The sequence below is a fragment of the Podarcis pityusensis genome (assembly GCF_964106645.2).
Source record: "Podarcis pityusensis genome assembly, chromosome: 12".
Taxonomy (NCBI): Eukaryota; Metazoa; Chordata; class Lepidosauria; order Squamata; family Lacertidae; genus Podarcis; species Podarcis pityusensis.
In genome coordinates, this window is record NC_138037.1 from 8840909 (window position 1) to 8863939 (window position 23031).

Here is a 23031-nt window from a genome sequence, read left to right on the forward strand (position 1 = left end):
CCTGGCTTTTGACACTTGAGGTGTACCGTATTTTTTGCTCTATAGGACGCACCGGACCATAGGAGGGGGAGAACAGGGGGAAAAAATTTCTCTAAAACAAGGTGCGTTCAAGGTGCATTCAAGAGCAGGTCAGGGAACAGCACAAAGGCTGCACACAGCCTTGCCGCTGCCCCCCGAGCTTGTGGGGCTGGTGGGGGGGGAGCGCTGCTTTCCCCCACCGCCAGCCTCAAAGATCCCTGAAGCCTTTAGAGCGCAGCGGGACCTCACGTTGCGCTCCAAAGGCTTCAAGTTCCTTTTGCTGACCCAAAGCCTTTGGAGCGCAGCGTGTGTTCCCACTGCACTCCAAAGGCTTGAGGCTTTGGGGACAGCCTTTGTAGACTCCGCAGGGCAGCAGGGTGAACGCACCCCGCTGCCCTGCAGAGGCTTTGCGCAGCCATTCCCAAGCTAGAACAGCGAGACAGAGCACTCCGTCTCGCTGTTCTGGCTTCAGGGACAGCGTTTGTAGCCTCTGCAGGGCAGTGGGGTGCCTTCACCCCGCTGCCCTGCGGAGACTTTGCGCAGCTAACCCCGAAGCTTTTGGAGCGCAGCGCGGTGTCCCGCTGCACTCCAAAGTCTTCAGGCGGCTATCCCTGAAGCCTGGAGAGCGAGAGGGGTCGGTGCGCAAAAGCAACGCGAAGCCTCCGGAGAGCAGCGGGAGCGCTCCCACTGTGCTTCGGAGGCTTCGCGTTGCTATTGCTGAAGCCATGGAGCCTGCATTCGCTCCATAAGACGCACACACATTTCCCCTTAATTTTTGGAGGGGGAAAAGTGCGTCTTATAGAGCGAAAAATACGGTAACTATCTGAGAGGTAGTTTAGTGAGTGGAAGTTATAGGTCTGGATATGAATGTAATTGACCGATACCGTTTATGAAACCACACGCCTATTAAACTGCAATAAATAAACAGAAGTTTATGTTCCAATTTAACCCTGACTGGACTCAGTATTGTACCAGGTAGGGCCTGGGTGGTGGCAGCAAGAAATAAAGTGATGGCACAGGGATCAATAGATGGTGAAACGTCCAGGGATCCTGTGTGATCGCCACACCCACCTCATTTTTAGGACTGTAATATGTTTTGAACCAATTTTAATATTGTGTTTTAATGCTGTAACCACTCTGGGGCCTTAAAGGGAAGGGCAGGTGATAAGACAAACAGACAGAAAGACAGAGATAAGATTACTTCACAGCCCCCTTTCACCCCCAGTTATTCACAACTAAATAAGCCATGTTGATTTTAACAACCCAATTTACCAATTTGGCACCCCGCATTCCACATGTCAACAGGGTTGAAGTTAGATGAATCCGTTCTCCATCCTGCAGGGTAGATTCTGCTCAGATGCCTGACGTTGTGATGGATAAAGTCGGTCCCTGGAATGAAAACAGAAAAAAAATGACAATTTCTTTCTCCTCCTCTAATCATAATGGAACTGTGGGAGAGCTGGGATGACCCAGAGAGACAGATTAGGGTTGTGAGGGCGGAAAACTCTTCTTCGTACAGTGGTACCTCTGGTTACGTACTTAATTCGTTCCGGAGGTCCGTTCTTAACCTGAAACTGTTCTTAACCTGAAGCACCACTTTAGCTAATGGGGCCTCCTGCTGCTGTCGTGCCGCCGCCGTGCGATTTCTGTTCTCATCCTGAAGCAAAGTTCTTAACCCGAGGTATTATTTCTGGGTTAGCAGAGTCTGTAACCTGAAGCATATGTAACCTGAAGCGTATGTAACCCGAGGTACCACTGTACAACACATAATTAAGGCTATCACACATGAGGCTCCAATAAGTGTTGGGAATGTAAAGAAGGCACTTTTTTCATATGTGGTGGAATTGCAGAATGATTGAAAATTATTGGGATATGATTTATAATGAAATTAAGAACATATTTATGATAATGTTTGCTAAAAGACCAGAAGCTTTTTTATTAGGCACTTCAGGTCAAGATCGGACAAGAGGAAAGAAGAAACTTTTTAATGTATGCTACGGCTGCGGCTAGGATGCTAGCCCAAAGATGGAAAAGTGATGAAATACCAACCAAAGAAGAATGGCTACAAAAACTGATGGAATATGCGGAAATGGTGAAGTTAACAGAAAGAATTAGAAATAAAGACAATAGAGAATTTTAAAAAGATTGGGAACCATTTATGTTGTATTTACAGAAACAATGTAAAGAAATGGACTCACTAGCAGGGTTTGAGTAAACACTTGCAATTAACAAAAATAAATACAGAAATTTTAAAGATGATGTTAAAATGATAAGAGATAATAACTAATATAAAGAATTTATATGAAGATATAACAAAGCAAGCAGGGGGAGTGAATATGTAAAAAACCAGAAGAGGAAGTTGAGGGAAGTCGGGGGTGGGGAATCTGGGGAATGTATTTCTTTGATTCTGATGAATTGAAATGTTGTTAAAAAGGTAAAGGGACCACTGCCCATTAGGTCCAGTCGTGACCGACTCTGGGGTTGTGGCACTCATCTCGCTTTATTGGCCAAGGGAGCCAGAGTACAGCTTCCGGGTCATGTGGCCAGCATGACTAAGCCGCTTCTGGCAAACCAGAGCAGCACACGGAAATGCCGTTTACCTTCCCGCTGGAGTGGTACCTATTTATCTACTTGCACTTCGACGTGCTTTCGAACTGCTAGGTTGGCAGGAGCTGGGACCGAGCAACGGGAGCTCACCCCATCGCGGGGATTCGAACTGCCGACCTTCTGATCAGCAAGTCCTAGGCTCTGTGGTTTAACCCAAAGCGCCACCCACATCCCTGAAATGTTGTTAGCATGATAAAAATGTAAAATTCAATTTAAAAAATTATTTAAGGCTATCACACGTGAATGTGGCCACCAGGATCTGACAAAACAAATATACCGAGCATTATTAGTGACGCTGGCCAAACAGCTTCCAGGTTCAGCAGCGGTATACCTGTGAATGGGTGGTGCCGGAAACGAGAAATAGGGGGAAGGAGTGGTTTGGCATGCCCTCCTTGTAAGCTTATAAGATGGGGGAGTTCAAAAGTAGGGGAGACACCCCCACAAAAAACAGCCCAGTAAGGACTGAGCATGATCAATAGCCATGGAATGCTGGCTGGTTATTAGCAGGGAATAAATAGAAAATGGGGGGTGGGTTGGAATGGAATTTCCTTGACGTGGGCATGGCTAGCTGGCTGGAATGGAGTATCCTGGGAATGGGAATGGCTGCCTAGCATCGTGAATAGCAGCGCACTCCACACTGCGGCGTTTTACTTTAGGTCACACACGCACACCATGTTCTTGGGTTATGTTCGGTCGGTGGATCTCTCTTTTGAGCACACCAGATGAGGCAAGAGGCTACTTACCAGATTCCTGGGCCAGCTTCAAAGCTTTGCTTTCGCTGAAGGATGACATTTCATTGCAATCGGTATTATTGAAACCTTGGAAGTGGACACTTTTGCAGTAGACCACCGTGTCAGATAGCTCCTGGGCAAGCTTCAGTTTTTCACTCTAAAAAGGGACAAGGAACAAGGTAGAAAACTGAGAATTCAGCATAGTTTCAGGGGTGGGAGGCAGGGAGTGAAACAACCCACTGGCCTCTCAATCTCCATGGTTGTAGACGGTGCTCATCTTACTCAGAGTAAGGTAAAGGTAAAGGGACCCCTGACCATTAAGTTCAGTCGTGACCGACTCTGGGGTTGCGGCGCTCATCTCGCTTTATTGGCCAAGGGAGCCGGTGGTTTTCTGCAGACACTTTTTCCAGGTCATGTGGCCAGCATGACTAAGCTGCTTCTGGTGAACCAGAGCAATGCACGGAAACGCCTTTTACCTTCCCACCGGAGTGGTACCTATTTATCTACTTGCACTTTGATGTGCTTTTGAACTGCTAGGTTGGCAGGAGCAGGGACCGAGCAACGGGAGCTCACCCCGTCGCGGGGATTCGAACCGCCAACCTAGGCTCTGTGGTTTAACCCACAGCGCCACCCGCGTCCCTAGCAGTTGCTAAGAACACGCAAAATCAGGGCCTGGAATTGCTAACATGGCCCACAAGGCTCACCGTCCTTTTCCTCTCCACCTCAATCTTCACAGTTTCGTCTTCCATTTCAGCCGCTTCATCCTCATCAGAGACTTCTTCCGTCTCTGGGCTCAGCTTCTTCCCTTTCACGAGAATTTTCCCCTTTAATTGCTAGAGGAAAAAGGAAAAGAAAAAAAGAGATATAACAGCGGCAAAGGGTGCAAATGGTGGAACAGGATCAGTATCTCTGGCCCTCCAGACATGGTGGGACTCCAATTTCCATCAGCCTCAGGAAGCATGGCCAATGGTCTGGGAAGGACCATTCTTCTATCATCCCAAACCATCAGTCAATGCTGTCTGGGGCTGAGGGGAGTTGTAGTCCCACAATATCTGGAGGGCCACAGGTTCCCCACCCCCAACTTAGTTTGTCAACCAAGATGGCAGCTGCAGCATTTTACATGCTGATAAAATGCAGCTGAACTCACCTCCGGCGAAGGGAGCTCGGAAGCACTGGAGTCGACTGGCGCCACCAACAGCATGTCTTCCAAGATGTTGTGCATGTGGTATGCCATCGTTTTCTGCTGCTCAAGACTACAGTGGTTCTCCAGGGATATGATGACAGGATAAGGAGAGGTCTGTGGGGGGGTGGGTAAGAGAACAGTGACATTAATACATGAATAACTGCTGTTTTCCTCCTGTACGAGTGACTCCAGCCTTTGAGCTCTTCAAGAAAGGTCCTGCTCTGTTGGGTGCTTGCTTCTGGGGAAGTAAAATTGAGGGGCCCAAAGAGCAGGGTCTTCTTTTTTTAAAAAAAAAAATTAATTTAAACATTTTCAAGAAACATTATCCAAACACTTGGTCTTCCCCCTCCCCCAGAACACAAGTCTAGGGCAACAGATGTCTTAATACATCTATGGCATGGGTAGGCAAACGAAAGCCCGGGGGCCGGATCCAGCCCAATCGCCTTCTAAATCCGGCCCGCGGACGGTCCGGGAATCAAGGTGTTTCTACATGAGTAGAATGCGTGCTTTTATTTAAAATGCATCTCTGGGTTATTTGTGGGGCATAGGAATTCATTCATTCCCCCCCCCCCCAAAAAATATATATAGTCTCGCTCCCCACAAGGTCTGAGGGACAGTGGACCAGCCCCCTGCTGAAAAAGTTTGCTGATCCCTAATCTACGGTATATGCTTATTTGGTGGTTGCCAAACATCAGGGTTTCCATTTGTCATATTTTAGCAAAATCATCAGGATCAGTTGCACCATTTTGGGTGTGTGCTCTCCCAGTTAGTTTCTCAGAAAAAGCAATTGCCCCAGATTGCAGCAACACCGGTGCCGAAAAGCCTCCCCAAAAAAGCCCATCGGGTTCCTGCATAGCTTGACTTTAGGCATGTAGGTTTTTTAAGCAATAAATTCACCCGGGCATTTTAACTGGGACTTTAAAAAAAAAATGTTGCTATTTTCATTTCTTGCTCGCGGCATGTCTCAAAGTGTCTTGCAATGGTAAAGGTAAAGGGACCCCTGACTATTAAGTCCAGTCGCCGTTGACTCTGGAGTTGCAGCGCTCATCTCGCTTTATTGGCCAAGGGAGCCAGCGTACAGTGTGGCCAGCATGACTAAGCCGCAGTGCATGGAAACGCCATTTACCTTCCCACTGGAGTGGTACCTATTTATCTACTTGCACTTTCGAACTGCTAGGTTGGCAGGAGCATGGACCGAGCAACGGGAGCTCACCCCGTCGTGGGGATTCGAACCACCGACCTTCTGATCGGCAAGTCCTAGGCTCAATGGCTTAGACCACAACGGTACAAAAGGCATAAAGAGATTTAAAGCTAGGGTGCTGGCTGGGGGGAGAGGAGCCGCCCTTACTTTGAAAGCGTAGTTCTTGATGGCTTTGATGGCATCGCAGAAGAGGATCTTGGAGGTGAGCGTGTAGCCGTGGTAAATGACAGGCTCCGAATTAGGCCCGTCCCAGCAATCCAGCTCTACACACCGGCAGCCTTTGGTCAGGGCTCTGCAAAGAAAACATCACAGGGTCTGTTGGGAGTTGTTCAAAACCAGATTCCCAGAAACGGCAAAAGGAGGAGGTGCCCATATATGTGGAGCTGCCTTATACAAAGTCAGACCCATGGGCTCCATCTAGCCTACACCCTTGTGCAAATTAATTGAAACAAAGCATGTTTTCTATCTGACTCGTCATCCTGTACTCAAAACAAACACAAAAAGTCAATTGATCATTATGGTGCCGGAAGCCGGAAGCCAATAGAAGGAATGATGTGCTTGCAACAATATACTGAGGTTCTACGAAGAGAGTTATTCCAGAGCTGGAAAAGAGGTATCCTGAAGGTCCTGGGATATTGCAGCAGGACCTAGCCCCATGTCACACATCGAAAGTGGTGAGGAAATTCACGACAGAGCAGCATATACAGGTACTTGATTGGCCAGGGAATTCCCTAGGCGTAAATCCCATCGAGAATTTGTGGGCTATATGCAAAATTCGCCTCCGTGCTGTAGACTGTACGACTATGGAGTAGCTCATTCAGGCGCTGATTCAAGTGTGGTACAGGGATCCGAAAATCAACAGTGGCTGTTCGAAACTAGTAGACTCCATGCCAAACTGTGTTCAAATGCTGCTTAAAAATAGCAGCGGTCATATCCGTTACAGATGTATGTATATGTGAGTTTTCTACAATAAACTACATTGTGTCTTTCAGTTAATGTGCGCTGACTGGCAGTAGCTCTCATCTAGGGTCTCAGGGAGGGAGTCTTTCCCAGACATGTCTGCAGATATTGGGGACCTTCTCCATACAAAGCAAATGTTTTGTCGCTGAGCAACGGCCAGAACGATGGCTGCTTCTCTCCCAAGACCTGCGGTTCCCAGAATGGTTTAGCAACCAATCTCTCCTCCCAGGGAACTCTGGGGATTGTAGTTCTAGGCGGGGGAATAGGGATCTCCTGAGAACTCTCAGCATCCTTAACAAACTACCGTTCCCATGATTCTTTGCGGGGGAAGCCACGACTGTTTAAAGTGATACCGCTTCTAATGTCTCGTGCAGCTAGGACCCAAGGCTGCTCACAAATTCTCCCCTTACCCCAGCCTTTGCTGACCTGATGGCTTCCAGATCTTTCGGACTACAGCTCTGAAACAAATTGTTTGCCCGGCACGCTGAGGAGCACCGAGTTGCTGGGACTGATAAGCGCCGCCCTTTTTAACTTCCCACAATGCCTTGGGTGATGCTGTGCCCCAGGGCACTGTGGGTAATTAAAATGGAAGCACCTCCTCCAGGCCCCTCTGACAACTCTCTTGGCTCTTCCATCAGAAGAGGGGAGATGATGCGCCACACCTGATGTAAGCCTCAGTGCTGCTGGGTCCTCTCAGCTGGTCCTCCATGAGGTAGGTGTTGTGCGAAGACGATATGTAATAGTGGCTCAGTGGCTGGGTCATGTCCTGGTACACGGGGATGTGAGCTTGATTGAATACGTTTCCGTGGGGAGACAGCAAATACATCTGGAAGCCATCTTTGGTCATGACATTTTGTCCCTTGACTGTAAAAAAAAAGGGTGGAGTACAATGGGGAGAAGAAAAGGACAAAACTGAGAATGGGGCAGGCTGTGACTAAATGGCTTTTTTGGGGGGGGGTTGCCAGCTTTTAGACATTGAATATTCAGTTTTAATTCTGATTTTCAGAAATTAAATCGTATTGTTTTCCTTTATTGTATTTATGTGAGCTGCTTTGATAGTGTTGCTGGTGAAAATTGTTGGTGAAAATTGAGAGAGAGAGAGAGAGAGAGAGAGAGAAAGAAAGAAAGAAAGAAAGAAAGAAAGAAAGAAAGAAAGAAAGAAAGAAAGTATAGCAGGGGTCAGCAAACTTTTTCAGCAGGGGGCCGGTCCACTGTCCCTCTGACCTTGTGGGGGGCCGGACTATATGGGGGGGGGGGAATGAACGAATTCCTATGCCCCACAAATAACCCAGAGATGCATTTTAAATAAAAGCACACATTCTACTTGAGTAAAAGCATGCTGATTCCCGGACTTTCCACGGGCTGGATTTAGAAGGCGATTGGGCCGGATCCGTCCCCCGGGCCTTAGTTTGCCTACCCATGAACTATAGCCTACTCATACCATCAGAAAGTTATTCCTGATGTTTAGTCAGAATCTCCTTTCTTATAACTCCAATTCATTGGTTCTGACCCGACCCTTCGGAGCGGGAGAAAGCAAGCTTGTTCCACCTGCCATGTGACAGCCCTTCAGATATTTGAAGATGCCTACCAGCTCAGCTCTCAGTCTCCTGTTCTCCATTCTAAACATATACCCAACTCCCTCAACCATTCCTCTTAAGACTTGGTTTCCAGATCCCTCATCGTCCTGGCCTCCCTCCTCTGCACGCATTCAGTGTAAATATTGTCAAATCCAAAGGGTTACCAACGTACCACTTCCGTTGGGTTCGTATCTCTCTATCAGAGAAAGCGCCAATTCAGGCCCTGCATTCTCCTCACGCTGTTCTTCTCGAAGAAACCTCACCAGATCCTCCAGCGACATCATGGCCTGGCCGTTGGAGTGCTCAGAGAAGATCTCATCGATCTCGCGCCGTTCGGTCAGTATCTTATAGAATTCCTCGATCTCGTCGTCTTCCAAGGTGTCCGTCTGGGATTTGTCGCATTGCTGTGAACGCAGAGAGAAGAGGTAAAAACCCTTCTTCTTTATGGGTTGAAACCTGAACCAGGGCTAGACAATGCAAAACAGATACGGGTCATTGGAAAAGGTCAACTTTGCAGCCTAGCATGGAGTACATGATTGGCAGATCTCGCCGATGTACCGGGCCTTTTTCTCTCTGTTTTAGGGCGGAATCGGAATTGGCTAAATAAAGTGGGGAAGGAAGAGTGGATTCTGGGAGCTGGAAAAGGGAGCTGCCATCTTGAGGGCTTCAGAATAGAGAAGAGAGATTCTCTCAATTTCGGTTTCCCTCAGTTTCTCATTTTTTTCCAACCTTAAATTCAGTTTCCACATTTCCGCATCACTTTGTGCCGCTGCTTCTTAAGTCCTCATGAAGCTGCATTAGCATTTTAACATACATTTATCCTAAAGTACCTATGCACATTCAATATGTGCGTGACCGCACACACATGCATTGTGTTGAACCCAGAAGTGACCCAAAAATGTCACAACAAGGGGAGGAACTGAGTGTTCGCAGGCTTCTCCAATGGTGTTTCAAATATACGTGATTTCCCTGACACGTGCGATGCCTCAGAATGTAACCCCTGCGTAAATATGGGGGGGGGGTTGCCTGCATTTTTGTATGCAATCTTGCCTAACATACACATTTCTTGCATGCTTTTTTGTATTTGTGTGTGTCCTTTTCACTAGCCATATGCATTTTTATTTTTTTTGCAAACTGCATTGCAAAATTCAGACAAGTGTGAATTTTGAAGGGCAGCTGTGTCAGTTCGGTTTGTGTATTTTTCTAGAAAGAATTCAGTAGGTTTGGATTTAAACGTGAACCAAACTGAATTTCTGCTCCATTGCTATTCGGTGTGCTTTAATCCGCTTTAATTATGCAAACCAAAATTTCCAGTATTCAACTGAATCCCTCCTACAAAATTCTGAGTCAAGAATACACACACACACACACACACACACACACACGTCTAATGAGTGCAAATCCTACCCTTTCCATATGCTTTACTCAAGAGAAGGCCCCACTGGATCCCATCAGGCTTCCTTCCAGAGAACGTCCATAGGATCGGGTCCCTTCCGTTTCACGAAACACCACTACCTCATAACAAAATACGCTTGCAAGTGAGCGAATTAAATTCTCCTTACCTCAAAGATATTCCGGGCATAGTTGTCATCGACTTGTATGTTGACTTCTTTCATGAAGTTCTTGAGCTCTTTAAAGCTCATCTTGTTGTCTTTGTTCTTATCTGCCTTCCGCAAGCAGGCGTGGATCCAGCTGTTCAGTCACTTGTTAAGGTGCCTACATCACACACACAAAACCCCTCCTCTCCTAATATTACATCCTAAGCTTTTTGGGGGTGAATGTCTGTGAAAGCAGGTGGCTCGGGTTTCAAAATACAGTGGTACCTCAGGTTAAGTACTTAATTCGTTCCGGAGGTCCGTTCTTAACCTGAAACTGTTCTTAACCTGAAGCACCACTTCAGCTAATGGGGCCTCCTGCTGCTGCTGCGCCGCCGGAGCACGATTTCTGTTCTCATCCTGTTCTTAACCTGAAGCACTATTTCTGGGTTAGCGGAGTCTGTAACCTGAAGCATATGTAACCTGAAGTGTATGTAACCTGAGGGACCACTGTAGGTTTATCTCGGCCTCTAGCTAGGCTGTTCGTCAGACTCCACCCTTAGTCACTTTGGGTAGGATATGCATCTCTGAAGTGGCATTGAAACAACATTGATGCTATGCCGACCCACTCATAAGACAAGGTGAATCAACCACCTCAGGTGGCAGATCCACAGAGGCAGCAGATCCAGCCTCCAATGAGAGCATCGCCTGCTCTTGAAGTGGCAACAGGAGTGTGGCGCAGGATCCGCCATCTGCAAGGCAGCCTGCCCCTTGCCACCTCTACCTCTCAGCAAATAGGGAATAGGGTTTCCTCCCACCCAGAGGGAGGAAATGGTATTAGTTGGCCCCTGGGGTCTGCACCCACCTGTCGAGATTCAGAGCAAGCCCCCTTTCCCCCGTGACGACATTTGATCCCCACTTCAACCGTCGGGTAAGGTTGAGTTGATTTCGCCCCTTGATCCCGACGTGGATTGCTACTCTTGCTTTGTCCCTGATATAGATTTCCACCCATCTCTTCTTTTCACTGGTGGGAAGGGGGGTGCCATTTTGTGCGCCTCGGGTGCCAAAATGTCTCAGGCCGGCCCTGCGTGGGGCCACCTGTCACCGACTGCCCTGTGGTCTGGCGCAAGAGACTGAGGGAGGCAGGAAAAAGATGGCCCCATATTGTGGTCCAACAAGATCGTCCCCTTCCCTTGCCCTGCAAGGACATCTGCCACCGACTGCCCTGTGGCACAGGAGACTGAGGGAAGCGGGGAGACAAAAGATGGCCTCACAACTGGGTCCAAATGAAGCACCCCTCCATAGACCCACAGAGCCAACGGACACCAACTGTCCTGGGAGAAGGATCCTAATGAACTGCTGTTCTTATATCAGCTGACTGCGATCATTTTCTTGTAGTGCTTTTGTTTTACCTGTAAACTAGCTAGGGCCGATCTGTATCCTTCAAGGTGGTATATAATGATTCAAAACAAAGCTGAGGTGCACAAGCACTTTTGAGAGGTAAAAACAACCAGCATGGATGTATTCTGAGATGTGTGTGTGTAGAATCTGGTTTAAAGTACAGTGGTACCTCTGGTTAAGAACTTAATTCAATCTGGAGGTCTGTTCTTAACCTGAAACTGTTCTTAACATAAAGCACCACTTTAGCTAATGGGGCCTCCTGCTGCTGCCGCGCCGCTGCTGCACAATTTCTGTTCTCATCCTGAAGCAAAGTTCTTAACCTGAAGCACTATTTCTGGGTTAGTGGAGTCTGTAACCTGAAGCGTATGTAACCTGAAACGTATGTAACCCAAGGTACCACTGTAGTTGTTTATTTCCTTGACATCTGATGGGAGGGCATTCCACAGGGCGGGTGCCACCACTGAGAAGGCCCTCTGCCTGGTTCCCTGTAACCTCACTTCTCGCAGCGAGGGAACCGCCAGAAGGCCCTCAGAACTGGACCTCAGTGTCCGGGCTGAACGATGGGGGTGGAGACGCTCCTTCAGGTATACTGAAGGCCAGACAGAGATATTCCGAGGGCCACCCCTGGGCCTGAGGTTCCCCATTCCTCTTCTAAACTGACAGGCTCCACCACTGGGTTGAGAACCAGCCATTATGTTTGCTAAATCAGTGCCCCAAAGGACGACATTGGTGTCTGGAGAAAGACCTTTCTTAATGGAGTGAAAACGTGTCCCTGTTTGGGTGTAGTTAAGCAGAGGAGAAAGACACAGCTCATTTGAAGGGGATAATTACCAGCATGCAGCAGTCATTCCTTCTAATCTGGGCCGTTTTCTTGGAAAACCCTGGCTTCTCACAGACAAGCATGAGTTTGACGCTGCTTTTGAAGTTCCAGCTTGGACTTCTAAATTTAGATATTCGTCGGCCAGGGGTTTGATCCAGTTCAAACAATTTGAAAGCCAACTGCCTTTTTGAGCCGAGGCTTGGCTGAGGTCAACTCCTGCTGACTCTGTTTTGCGCAAGTCAGAGGTTTTCCTTGAAGCTGCAATTACCTGTATTATAATTAGCTGGGCATTTTAATATTTGGGTACGCTTGGGGAAAGATTAGTAGTCCGTTTGAAATGCGCTGCAAGCCCTGTTCACAACACTGCTCTCTCTGTGTGTGTGCACACACACAACTGAGTGTGTCATTGCAACTTTTAAATGACTTCCTCCAGTGCATTTAGCATGCTGAATTTTGCTTTGCGTCTCACATGCACCATTAATATAAATCAGGGATGAGGAACCCTTTACAGATCAAGGGCCACATTCCCTTCTGGAGTCCACATTCTATTGGTGAGCAGTACCAGAGGCAAAATAAATGGGCAGGGTACAGCGGTACCTCGGTTTAAAAACAGTCCTGTTTACAAACGATTCGGTTTACAAACTCTGCAAAACCGGAAGTAGTGTCCCGGTTTGCGAACTTTACCTCGGTCTAAGAACAGAATCCGAATGGTGGAAGGGCACCGGCAGCAGGAGGCCTCATTAGGGAAAGTGTGCCTCGGTTTAAGAACAGTTTCGGTTTAAGAACGGACTTCCGGAACGGATTAAGTTCGTAAACCAAGGTACCACTGTAATGATTGAAATTTTTAACTTGTACAGTGGTACCTCAGGTTACATACACTTCAGGTTACATACGCTTCAGGTTACAGACTCCACTAACCCAGAAATATTACCTCGGGTTAAGAACTTTGCTTCAGGATGAGAACAGAAATCGCGCAGCGGCTGCGCAACAGCAGCAGGAGGCCCCATTAGCTAAAGTGCTGCTTTATGTTAAGACAACATCTGAAGACAACATCTGAAGGCAGCCCTGTATCAGAAGGTTTTTAATGTTTGATGCTTTAGTGTGCTTTCAATATTCTGTTGGGAGCAGCTCAGAGTAATAAATTACTACTACTACTACTACTACTACTACTACTCCTCTCCTCAGGCCACACCCCCTACTTGCCCTGCCTCACACCTTCCTTGAGTGTTTGTGCCTGGCCATAATGTCTCCTTGGACTCTGAAAACTCCTCTTGCTTCCCTGATGGAGGCCACAGAGGGTTGTGTGACTCTGTGTAGAAACTAGTCTTCTGTACAAAGGGAGCATTTGCATTTGACGCTCCGCCCATTTTGTTCCTGGCCCCACCCACCACCAGCAGGTGTGTCCCTGCCCCCCCCCCAAAAAAAGGTTACCTTGAAGAGAATGGGGCCCTCTGGTTACAGCTGGATATAAATCCAATAAACAAATGCTTATTAGTGATAATAATTCTGGAAGGAAACAAAAGGATACTGTTGTAATTTCTGCCGCTGGCTCATGGAGTTGCTCTTGGCGATGATCTTGGCCAGACCTGCCACCCAGTGATTGGCATCGGCTTCAGAGCCAGCTATGAGGTCCAAGTTCTTCCTGTGGTCTTTGAAGATGATAGAAAAGCAGCGATGCTCGGGTACATCCTTGCAGTATCTTTCCATCCCTTCCGTCCTGTGGCCTGCCCTGACGTCTTGGATATCCTCGATGGAAACTGCAAGAACAAACAGGTCGCTTTTTTATTATCAAGAGTGAGCTAAGAGCCTAGCCTTATCTACATTTTGCAGAGGAACAAAGCAACTTTGCCAGCGCTCCGATTTGCTCTTTTCCCACACTGTCTTAACCCAAGTACCTGCTTTTTAAAAAGGTTCTAAAGGTACCCCTGACCATTAGGTCCAGTCGCGGACAACTCTGGGGTTGAGGTGCTCATCTCGCTTTACTGGCTGAGGGAGCCGGCGTACAGCTTCCGGGTCATGTGGCCAGCATGACTAAGCCTCTTCTGGCGAACCAGAGCAGCGCGCGGAAACGCCGTTTACCTTCCCACCAGAGCTGTACCTATTTATCTACTTGCACTTTGACGTGCTTTCGAACTGCTAGGTTGGCAGGAGCAGGGACTGAGAAATGGGAGCTCACCCCGTCACGGGGATTCGAACCGCCAACCTTCTGATCAGCAAGTCCTAGGCTCTGTGGTTTAACCCACAGCGCCACCTGCGTCCCTAGAAAGGTTGTAGCACCTCTCTATTAAGACCAAAAAAATTATAATAAAGTAAAAGGAGATGTAAGGGATTAAACAAAAGATACAGAGTATCCCCTTTAATTGGGCTCGAACCACCAACCTTCTGGTTAATAGCCAGACACACTGACCCATTGCACCACAGCTGTAGGGTTAAAAACACACTTGCCACTCAACAAATCAGGACTTTGGTGATGGGAAAGTGATGGGAAATGCACAAGAAAGTTCAGGATAATGTTTGCTTGGCACAGCCTCCCTTCCTACAAATCAGAATGAGTGCTGCATAAACAGCCGATGCCATATAACTTCCCTGAAAACTTTTGCAAACAAATCATGATGAATGCTGAGGGAACAGGTTGCGTGGAATGGACTGGTTATTTATTCATCAGTCATTCTGATTTGTTTGTAAGGTGGTTCTACAATTGCCTGTAAAGCAATTGTTATCTCACACTTTCCGGTGGACTTTCGTCTCACTTTCCTTGCCACAAAAGGGGGGCTTTTCAGAGAACGAAACCCACTTTAAGTGCGTGAACTAAAGCCGCTGGTGCGCCACTGAGTCCCCAACCTGCAAAACAGTGAGCGTCTGGAACCGGTTTGGGTTCCTCATTGCAGTTTGAAAACAAGCCGACATGTGTTCCCACAAGGAAGCAGAGGACGGCTCCCTATAGACCTGTTTTCACACTTCTGCTTCTCATATGAGCTAGGAGTGTGGGGTGCATGTGAGATGCACACTGTGGTTCCTTGAGCTATCAGTCGCAAGAAGACATTTCAGAGAAAGGGGGTCAACTGGCTAGCACAAGCAACACCGTACAAAACGACTAGGGATAGGTGAGCATTAGAGGTTTAAAATGCAGCGAAATCGTTCCCCTCACCCCTGGTTTTCAAGTCGTGCTTTTAAAGGTGAACGTAAAGGTACCCCTGACCGTTAGGTCCAGTCGCAGACGACTCCGGGGTTGCGCGCTCATCTCGCTCTATAGGCCGAGGGAGCCGGCGTTTGTCCGCAGACAGCTTCCGGGTCATGTGGCCATCATAACTAAGCCGCTACTGGCGAACCAGAGCAGCACACGGAAACGCCGTTTACCTTCCCGCCGGAGCGGTACCCTATTTATCTACTTGCACTTTGACATGCTTTTGAACTGCTAGGTTGGCAGGAGCAGGGAACGAGCAACAGGAGCTCACACCGTCGCGGGGATTCGAACTGCCGACCTTCTGATCGGCAAGCCCTAGGCTCTGTGGTTTAGGTCACAGCGCCACCCGTGTCCCACACTGCTTTTACGTTGCTGTAAATGCCAGAGAAGAGGCAAGGATGTCATCGCCCATTGTGCAGTACCTGATTTCTTGCAACCCCACAACTCCTATTCCATGGAGTTGTCATCTGGGCATGTGCAACAGCTGTCACAAGTGTACACACCTCAGCTCAGCCCACCTCAGATTTGCATCGGAAGCTGGTTTGAGCGAAAACAAATCAAACAGCCGTATTTCTCAAGAGCCTTCAGAACGCATACGGCGAACGTCGTATGTGTTCGGCTTCAAATACCAGCAGCGGGAATGCACTGGAGTCAGAGTGAGCAGTAATGTGTACACAGCCTGAGCTAGCCCCGTGTAGGATGAAAGCTTTAGTGCAGGCTTCCTCAACCTCGGTCCTCCAGATGTTTTGAGACTACAATTCCCAGCATCCCTGACCACTGGTCCTGCTAGCTAGGGATCATAGGAGTTGTAGGCCAAAAACATCTGGAGGATCGAGGTTGAGGAAGCCTGCTTTAGTGTGAGGACAATCACACATGCCCTTCTTCACCATTCAGTAAAGGGATCTCTTTTGGAGGGAAATCATAGCTTGCTGATTGAGCACACGCTTTGTGCACAGAAGTCACAGGTTCAAATCCTGGCCTCTCCTGCTAGAGGGGTCATGTACAAAGGTGAGGGGCAGTGGCAGAGGAAGCCTCTCGGGCACCTGGGGCGAACCACCCATAGGGACGGCAGGGGGGCACAGCACCCACAGGGACAGGACGCGTGGTGCCCATAAGGACAGCACAGGGCACACAGTACCCATAGGGATGGGAGGCACAGTGCCCATAGGGAGAGACGGGATGGGACGTGTGACACCCATAGGAATGAGACAGGGCATGCGGCGCCCTTCGGGAGGGACGGCATGGGGTGCGTGGGCACCCGTAGGGACGAGGCACGCCGTGGGGCCTCAGCTGCCCGACAGCTGGGGGGGAGGCAGTGGGCGGACAGTGCAGAGCCTGTGGGCGCCCAAGACGCACAGCTCGGGCGTGCTGCAGGCCCTGCGGTGAGTGCCACCTGCCATTTTGTCAACCCCGTCAGGGTGACACCCAGGGCAGGCCACACACCCCGCTCCCACCTTCCTATTCCCCTGGTGATGGGAAAGACTTCTGGCTGAGGCCGTGAAGAGCCGCTGCCAGTTGGGAGTAGGCAATGTTGGCCTAGGTGGACAGTTAGTCTCACGGGATGTAAGGCAGATTCCTACGAAATGTACAAAGAGAGGCCCTTATCCCGCTCCCTCGCCAGCTGCAACATTGGCACGAAATTTGCACATGTAGGCCGGAAAAAAACCCTGCTAGATCAGGCTAATGGCCCACCTAGCATCCTGTTTTTGCATTTTCCAAACAAATGCCCCATTGTTAAGTCCCATAGCTGGACATGAGCATAAGAGCACTCTCCACTCCTGTGGTTTCCAGCATCTGGAATTCAGAAGCTTTGCTGCCTCCGCCATTTTAGCCTTCTCCTCCATGAATTCGTCCAATCCTCTTTTTAAAGACTTCCAAATTGCTGGCCCTCGCTGCCTCCCGAGGCAGCCGGCTCCAGAGTTTAATTGTGCGCTGCACAAAGAAGTACTGTCTTTTATCACCACACCTCTCAGCGGTGAATCCCACGCTTTAGCGAGACGTATGAAGCATTTGTTCACGAGACCAAAGTAACAATGCCCCTCAAAAATCACAGCATGATTTGTAACAGCCGGCTGCAGCGAGGGAGATAAGACTACAGCGCATTATCTCACTAAACCACAGGCCTACAATGACTCCTAAGATATATGTGGGCAGCTGAGATGAGATAGAAACCGCAAAAGGATCTTTTCTCCACAGGCAACTTTTAAAGCCTAAAGGGAGACCCTTATCAGCCATCCTTCTGTGTGAAAAGATTCAGTGAGGGGAAACCACCAGTTCTGGTGTTCTTCTGACCTCCCTGGATTGGAAAGGGGCTGGCTTCACCCCAGTCAGCCTTTCCCAACCTGGTGCCCTTCACTTGTTTTGGACTACAACTCCCATCAGCCCCAGCCTGATGGGAGTTGTAGTCTGACGCATATGAAGGACACCAAGTTGAGAAAGGCTGGCATATAAGGACAAAGGGGAAATACCCATTGGACCTTTCTGAGGCCATATCCAGCCTCTACATTTAAAGCAGTGTCACACCACTTGGCTTCTCCCAAAGCATCCTGGGAAACGTAGTTTGTGAAGAGTGCTGAAGGTTTCTTGCCCCCTTTCTCTCTAATATATTTTGGATCAGATCTTCCAGAGCACATCCCAAAAAAATAGAATCACATGCCCCCAAAATCAACCAAAACCCAGTCCCACTTTTACTGTATGCGGATGATGCGACCTTATTATCACTGAGAAGGATAGGTTTGAATTGTCTTCTACTCTCCTTGTTTTCTTACTGTGAAATTAACAAACTCTCTATAACTTAGGAGAAGACAAAAAATCTGGTCTTCTCTAAATCCCGGAAACTAGACGCTCCTGTAGCCAATCAGAAGCCATGTCTTGGTTTTCGAACAGTTCCGGAAGTCAGACAGACTCCCGGAACGCATTCTGTTCGAGAACCAAAGTACAACTGTAATAATGCCTAATGAAGGTTTGGAGAACGAAAGGGTGCTGAAGGGACAGCCCCTATTCCCCTCACAAAAGAGCTACGATTCCCAGAGTTCCCTGGGAAGAGAGGTTCCATGTTTAACCACCTATTTGCCCCTTTTGTGGTTTAAACCACACTCGCACACACCTGCCCCACTTTACAGGGAACAAGTGACCTTCTGATTCACAGGCCTGTCAACCTGGAACTTGCAGGGGCGGGGCTTACTCTGGTAGGTGGAGCCAGAGTGAATGCTGGGCGGAGCCAGAGCCTACGCTAGGTGGAGCCAACTAATCCTAGTTTAATCCCCATCCTCTTCTTCCCTGCTGAGTTCCATAAGGGCAGCAGTGAGACTCAGGAAAGAGAAAGCGGACAGCGACTTTCAGCCCCTTAGATTGGTTGCAAGGAAGAAGGTGGACAGGTGGGGGCTGGCTGAGGTTGGTGGAGCAATGCCCCATTCATCCTAATCCACCAGCCTTTGCAGCAGCCAGCCACCATCCTTGTGTGCTTATAGACATTTATACTGTAGATACTTAGCAGTTCTGTCTGTCATGGACTGCCTGGACACAGAGGAACAGTGGGAGGGATCTGCTGGGGAACCCCCAATGAAGAAGGTACAGAGCCCAGGGATTGGTGGTGGGACGATGATGAGTGGTCAGAGGAAGAAGAAGGGAAGGAGGAAGTGTCGGAAACTGAAGAGGTAACAGGGTTTAGTGAGCAGGGAGAGTCTGAGGCAGAGAGAAGTCCGGAATCAGAGGCAGAAGCTGAAGCAGGAGAGAAGGAGGCCAAGAGGATGAAGAGATGAGTTCAGCTGGTGAAGACTCACAAGTGTCTCCTCCTCCTGCTGTGACAAGCTCCACTCTCCCCTGATCTCCCAGAACCAGAAGAGGCATGAAGTGGGAACAGCAAAGACAGGCACACAGGCACAGTGTCTGATTGCTTGGGGAAAGGAAGAGACATAGCCGGCTGTGGGGAGGCAAGAACCTCTAGTCTCAGCAACTGATCCATGGGCCAAGACCTACCAAGGATAAGTTCCTGTGCTCATTGGGCCCGACACTCCACCAAGTCTGTGCAGATCCTGTTCTTGCTAATGAAGAGTTAACTCTACCTTGCACAGTGTGATTTACTGCTGGCTCCCTCCTGTCAATGATATTTCTGTTCTTGCTCCAGCTATTGAGTTTCCCACCACCCCCTCTGAATTTGAACCGGCAGTCGAAACAGCTAACAGACCTTGTCATGGCAGGGTGGCATTTGAAACAGAGAAAGGCTTTGCTAGGCAGGACTGAGTGGCGTTGATAAATGCCAGTGATCAGAAAGCTCAGCAGGCAGACGGGTCCTGCATTCACAGATCACTTGAGCTTGGCATAATATGCTTCCATCAGCAAATGGGTTTTTTTGGAAACAGGGTTGTCAAGCGCTGAGCGAAGAATGGCTAATGGCTGCTCTCCCAGACACATTCACTTCTGGAAGCAAGAGCCGCTTTGCACTCTGAAGACTCCCCAAGCAGAAAAACATTTTCCCGCAGAAACGAACAAGCAGCCTGCTCAAAGGTTCTCACAAAGTTTTGGGCCAAAGTTCTATCAACGCCCAGGTTACCGGTACATAAGAACCCAAGAGCCTGGGTCCGGTAGCCACTTCTTAAAGGTACAGTGGTACCTCGGGTTACATACGCTTCAGGTTACATACGCTTCAGGTTACAGACTCCGCTAACCCAGAAATATTACCTTGGGTTAAGAACTTTGCTTCAGGATGAGAACAGAAATCGTGCTCCAGCGGCACGGCAGCAGCGGGAGGCCCCATTAGCTAAAGTGGTGCTTCAGGTTAAGAACAGTTTCAGGTTAAGAACGGACCTCCGGAACGAATTAAGTACTTAACCCGAGGTACCACTGTAAAGGTAAAGGTAAAGGGACCCCTGACTATTAGGTCCAGTCGTGACCGACTCTGGGGTTGCGGCACTCATCTCGCTTTATTGGCCGAGGGAGCCGGCGTACAGCTTCCAGGTCATGTGGCCAGCATGACTAAGCCGCTTCTGGCGAACCAGAGCAGCGCACGGAAACGCCGTTTACCTTCCCGCCGGAGCAGTACCTATTTATCTACTTGTACTTTGAGGTGCTTTCGAACTGCTAGGTTGGCAGAAGCAGGGACCGAGCAACGGGAGCTCACCCCGTTGCAGGGATTCGAACCGCCGACCTTCCGATCGGCAAGTCCAAGTCTCTGTGGTTTAACCCACAGTGCCACCCGCATCCCTAGCCACTTCTTACATTCTTACAATTGTTGTGACAGTTGGTCTTTAAAACAATGTAAAACTTAAACAGGGGTCGCATCAATTACGATAAATTTCAGATCTGGGGCAGGCTGTTTGCCTAAAAACAGATTTTATTCTTGCGCGTTACGAAGGCCAAATACTTACCCACCTCCGCAGTCCTGATTTGAAGAGAGCCACTTAACGTCTCTGTTCCCCCGTTAATGGATGTGGCGGCACTGATAAGAGCACGCTGAAAACCAGAATGCCTGTGCGTGTTATTTCAGTGGGCAGCCCATCCCCACAATCGCTTTCCCATTCAGAGGTATCTGTTAGGTCTGCCACTCCAATGGCGACACGGATAGCTCAAACCTCAGAGCTGTTATCTAGCCCACAAATTAATCTCTCTCAGCCACTTCCTCAGCAAGCGGACAGAGGAATCGAGAAGCAAACTGGATAAGAGCTTTTTCTTTATTAAAAAAACAAGTTTTCCTACAAAAGAAACCTTTCATCCACTATGATAGTCACAGTCTGTCGGTGCAGATAAGGAGTCTCCAGAAGGACACCAGGGCAGAGAAGCTACCTCCTGGGGCTTTGGTTTGACGTAATTTGCCTGGGATGGAGTGTTAGACTTGCCCTGCATTTTTGCAGTGGCCCCTTTTTGTGCAAACGTCGGCAGGGAAGCTACCTTGCAGTGCCACGGGGAACGGTTGCTGCTGCTCCCTGTCCGCACAGGGCGGGACACCCACACAGCTTTGTGTGGTGTACACAAAAGGGTCCAACTTGTCTTTTGCCCAAGTCAGATCTCCCTTCCTGCTCACCCCGACCCCTCTCGCCACCAGGCCCTGCCAGATGCCCTGTAACAAACCGCTGGCATTTTCCAGTGCGCCCTTAGCTCTGTGCACACATTATAGATTCCTGGGTATGGTAAAAAAAAACAAAAAACAGCAGCCAGACATACGTAATCCATTGTTTTCTCTGCATCTAACGAATTAAACTGGACTGCTGCTCCCGCTAAGCTAGCCAGGACATTCTGCACAGCTTTAATCAGGCTGGTTTTGTGCCCGGCATTTTCCTTACCCTGTCAAGTGTGAAAATCATTCTTTGGGCGTCCTCCTGCTCTCCAGCACTTCCCGGGTGAAATCTTGTACCATCCCAAGGGCGACTTTGCATTGCTATACCTCCTCGCCTATGACACCCTCACTGCAGACACACAGAGCTGGAAGGGACCTTAGAGGTTTTCCAGCCCAACCCCTCCTGCTCACTGCAGGATCTACAATGCATCCCAGTGCCTGGCATGAATTAGTTCAGTTGAACAAAGCTCACTAAACAAGTTAAAAGAAAAAAGCTGAATGACACCTGAAAGTAGTTTCCATAATTGCCAAGTAAACAAAAGGTGAATTAAGTTCATTTGGGGTAGGACATTGAATGTTTTCTAGTTCATCTTCACAGTCATTCTGCCCTCAGCAGGAGACCCAGGTTGTTCGCTTTCGTTTTTTAAAACGGAAGTCAATTGGGAATCTATCAAGAAAGTTAGCAAGGAAACTGTGGAGGCAATTAAGCAGATATGGAGAATGCAAAAATGGGGAAATGGGTGGGGGAAAGGGATGGGGGAGGAACTTTATTCAGTTCATTTTATTTGCACTTTGCAAAACAGTATGATGACTGAAACCCATCCGTCCGTCAAAATTCGCACTGCAATGTCACTTTCCAGCCAAGTAATGTGTATAGAAACACATATACTTGGGGGAAATGTGCCTAAGAATTCATAAATTAGTGAAAATAACATACAATATAGCATTACATTAGGGGAAATTGCTTTGTAGAAATGTGTTCATTAGGCAAAATTGCATACAAAGATGAATATATTAGCCAAAATTTGCACCAAAATGCTGTTGAGGACTCTGAACAAAATGAAATCCATCTTTAGTAGGGAGGGGGAATGCAATGGAGTGTTATGGAGGTGGGCATGGCTGGCTGGCCCCCCTGAAACAGGAGCACTGGCTTTAAAGGGCCTTTAGACACATTTTTCTGCAGGCCCCACTTCTATGAATAAAATGTAAAAGGCAAGCATGGGAGCAAAATAGAGAATTTACCAAGGATAGACAAATAAAGATTGTTCCTGGTAGTTGGAACATATGCATCTGTTTTGCTGAGGCTGCAAACATGTGAAACTCACTGAGGTTTCCAAACATGTTTTATATGCCAAGTAATCAAAAAGTCTTTTGGATATACAGTATCTTCTGAGAGCTTTGATGGATCAAGTTAAAGCGAGCTGCAGATATTAAACAAATACCTTTGAGATGCTTTTACAGCATACATAATCACGAGACTGGTGCACAGATTAGGAGCCTTAAAACTGAATGGAATAAATCCTTATTATCATTCCCTGCCTGAAACTTTAGAGAGCTGCTGGCAGTCAGTGTAGACAACACTGAGAGGAGGAGGAGGAGGAGGAGGAGGAGGAGGAGGAGGAGGGAGGAGGAGGAGGAGGAGGAGAAGAAGAAGAAGAAGAAGAAGAAGAAGAAGAATTTTATTATGTGCACTTTGCCCATCTGACTGGGTTGCCCCAGCTACTCTGGGTGGCTTCCAGCATATATAAACACATAATAAAAC

General features: G+C 48.3%; 1 protein-coding gene across 2 annotated transcripts in view; it reads right to left on the minus strand.

The window, feature by feature from the left end:
• PLCD1 (phospholipase C delta 1) overlaps nucleotides 1-23031 on the minus strand; it is a 65312-nt gene that overhangs the window by 8678 nt on the left and 33603 nt on the right. For both annotated transcript variants that reach the window (XM_080974074.1, XM_080974073.1), the window contains exons 3-11: nucleotides 13562-13790; nucleotides 9840-9969; nucleotides 8450-8681; nucleotides 7363-7564; nucleotides 5888-6032; nucleotides 4504-4653; nucleotides 4061-4189; nucleotides 3369-3513; nucleotides 1291-1407 (exon numbers count right to left, since the gene is read on the minus strand). In XM_080974074.1, coding sequence (XP_080830200.1) covers nucleotides 1291-1407; nucleotides 3369-3513; nucleotides 4061-4189; nucleotides 4504-4653; nucleotides 5888-6032; nucleotides 7363-7564; nucleotides 8450-8681; nucleotides 9840-9969; nucleotides 13562-13790 — 1479 coding nt within the window. The remainder of the gene's footprint in view (nucleotides 1-1290; nucleotides 1408-3368; nucleotides 3514-4060; nucleotides 4190-4503; nucleotides 4654-5887; nucleotides 6033-7362; nucleotides 7565-8449; nucleotides 8682-9839; nucleotides 9970-13561; nucleotides 13791-23031) is intronic.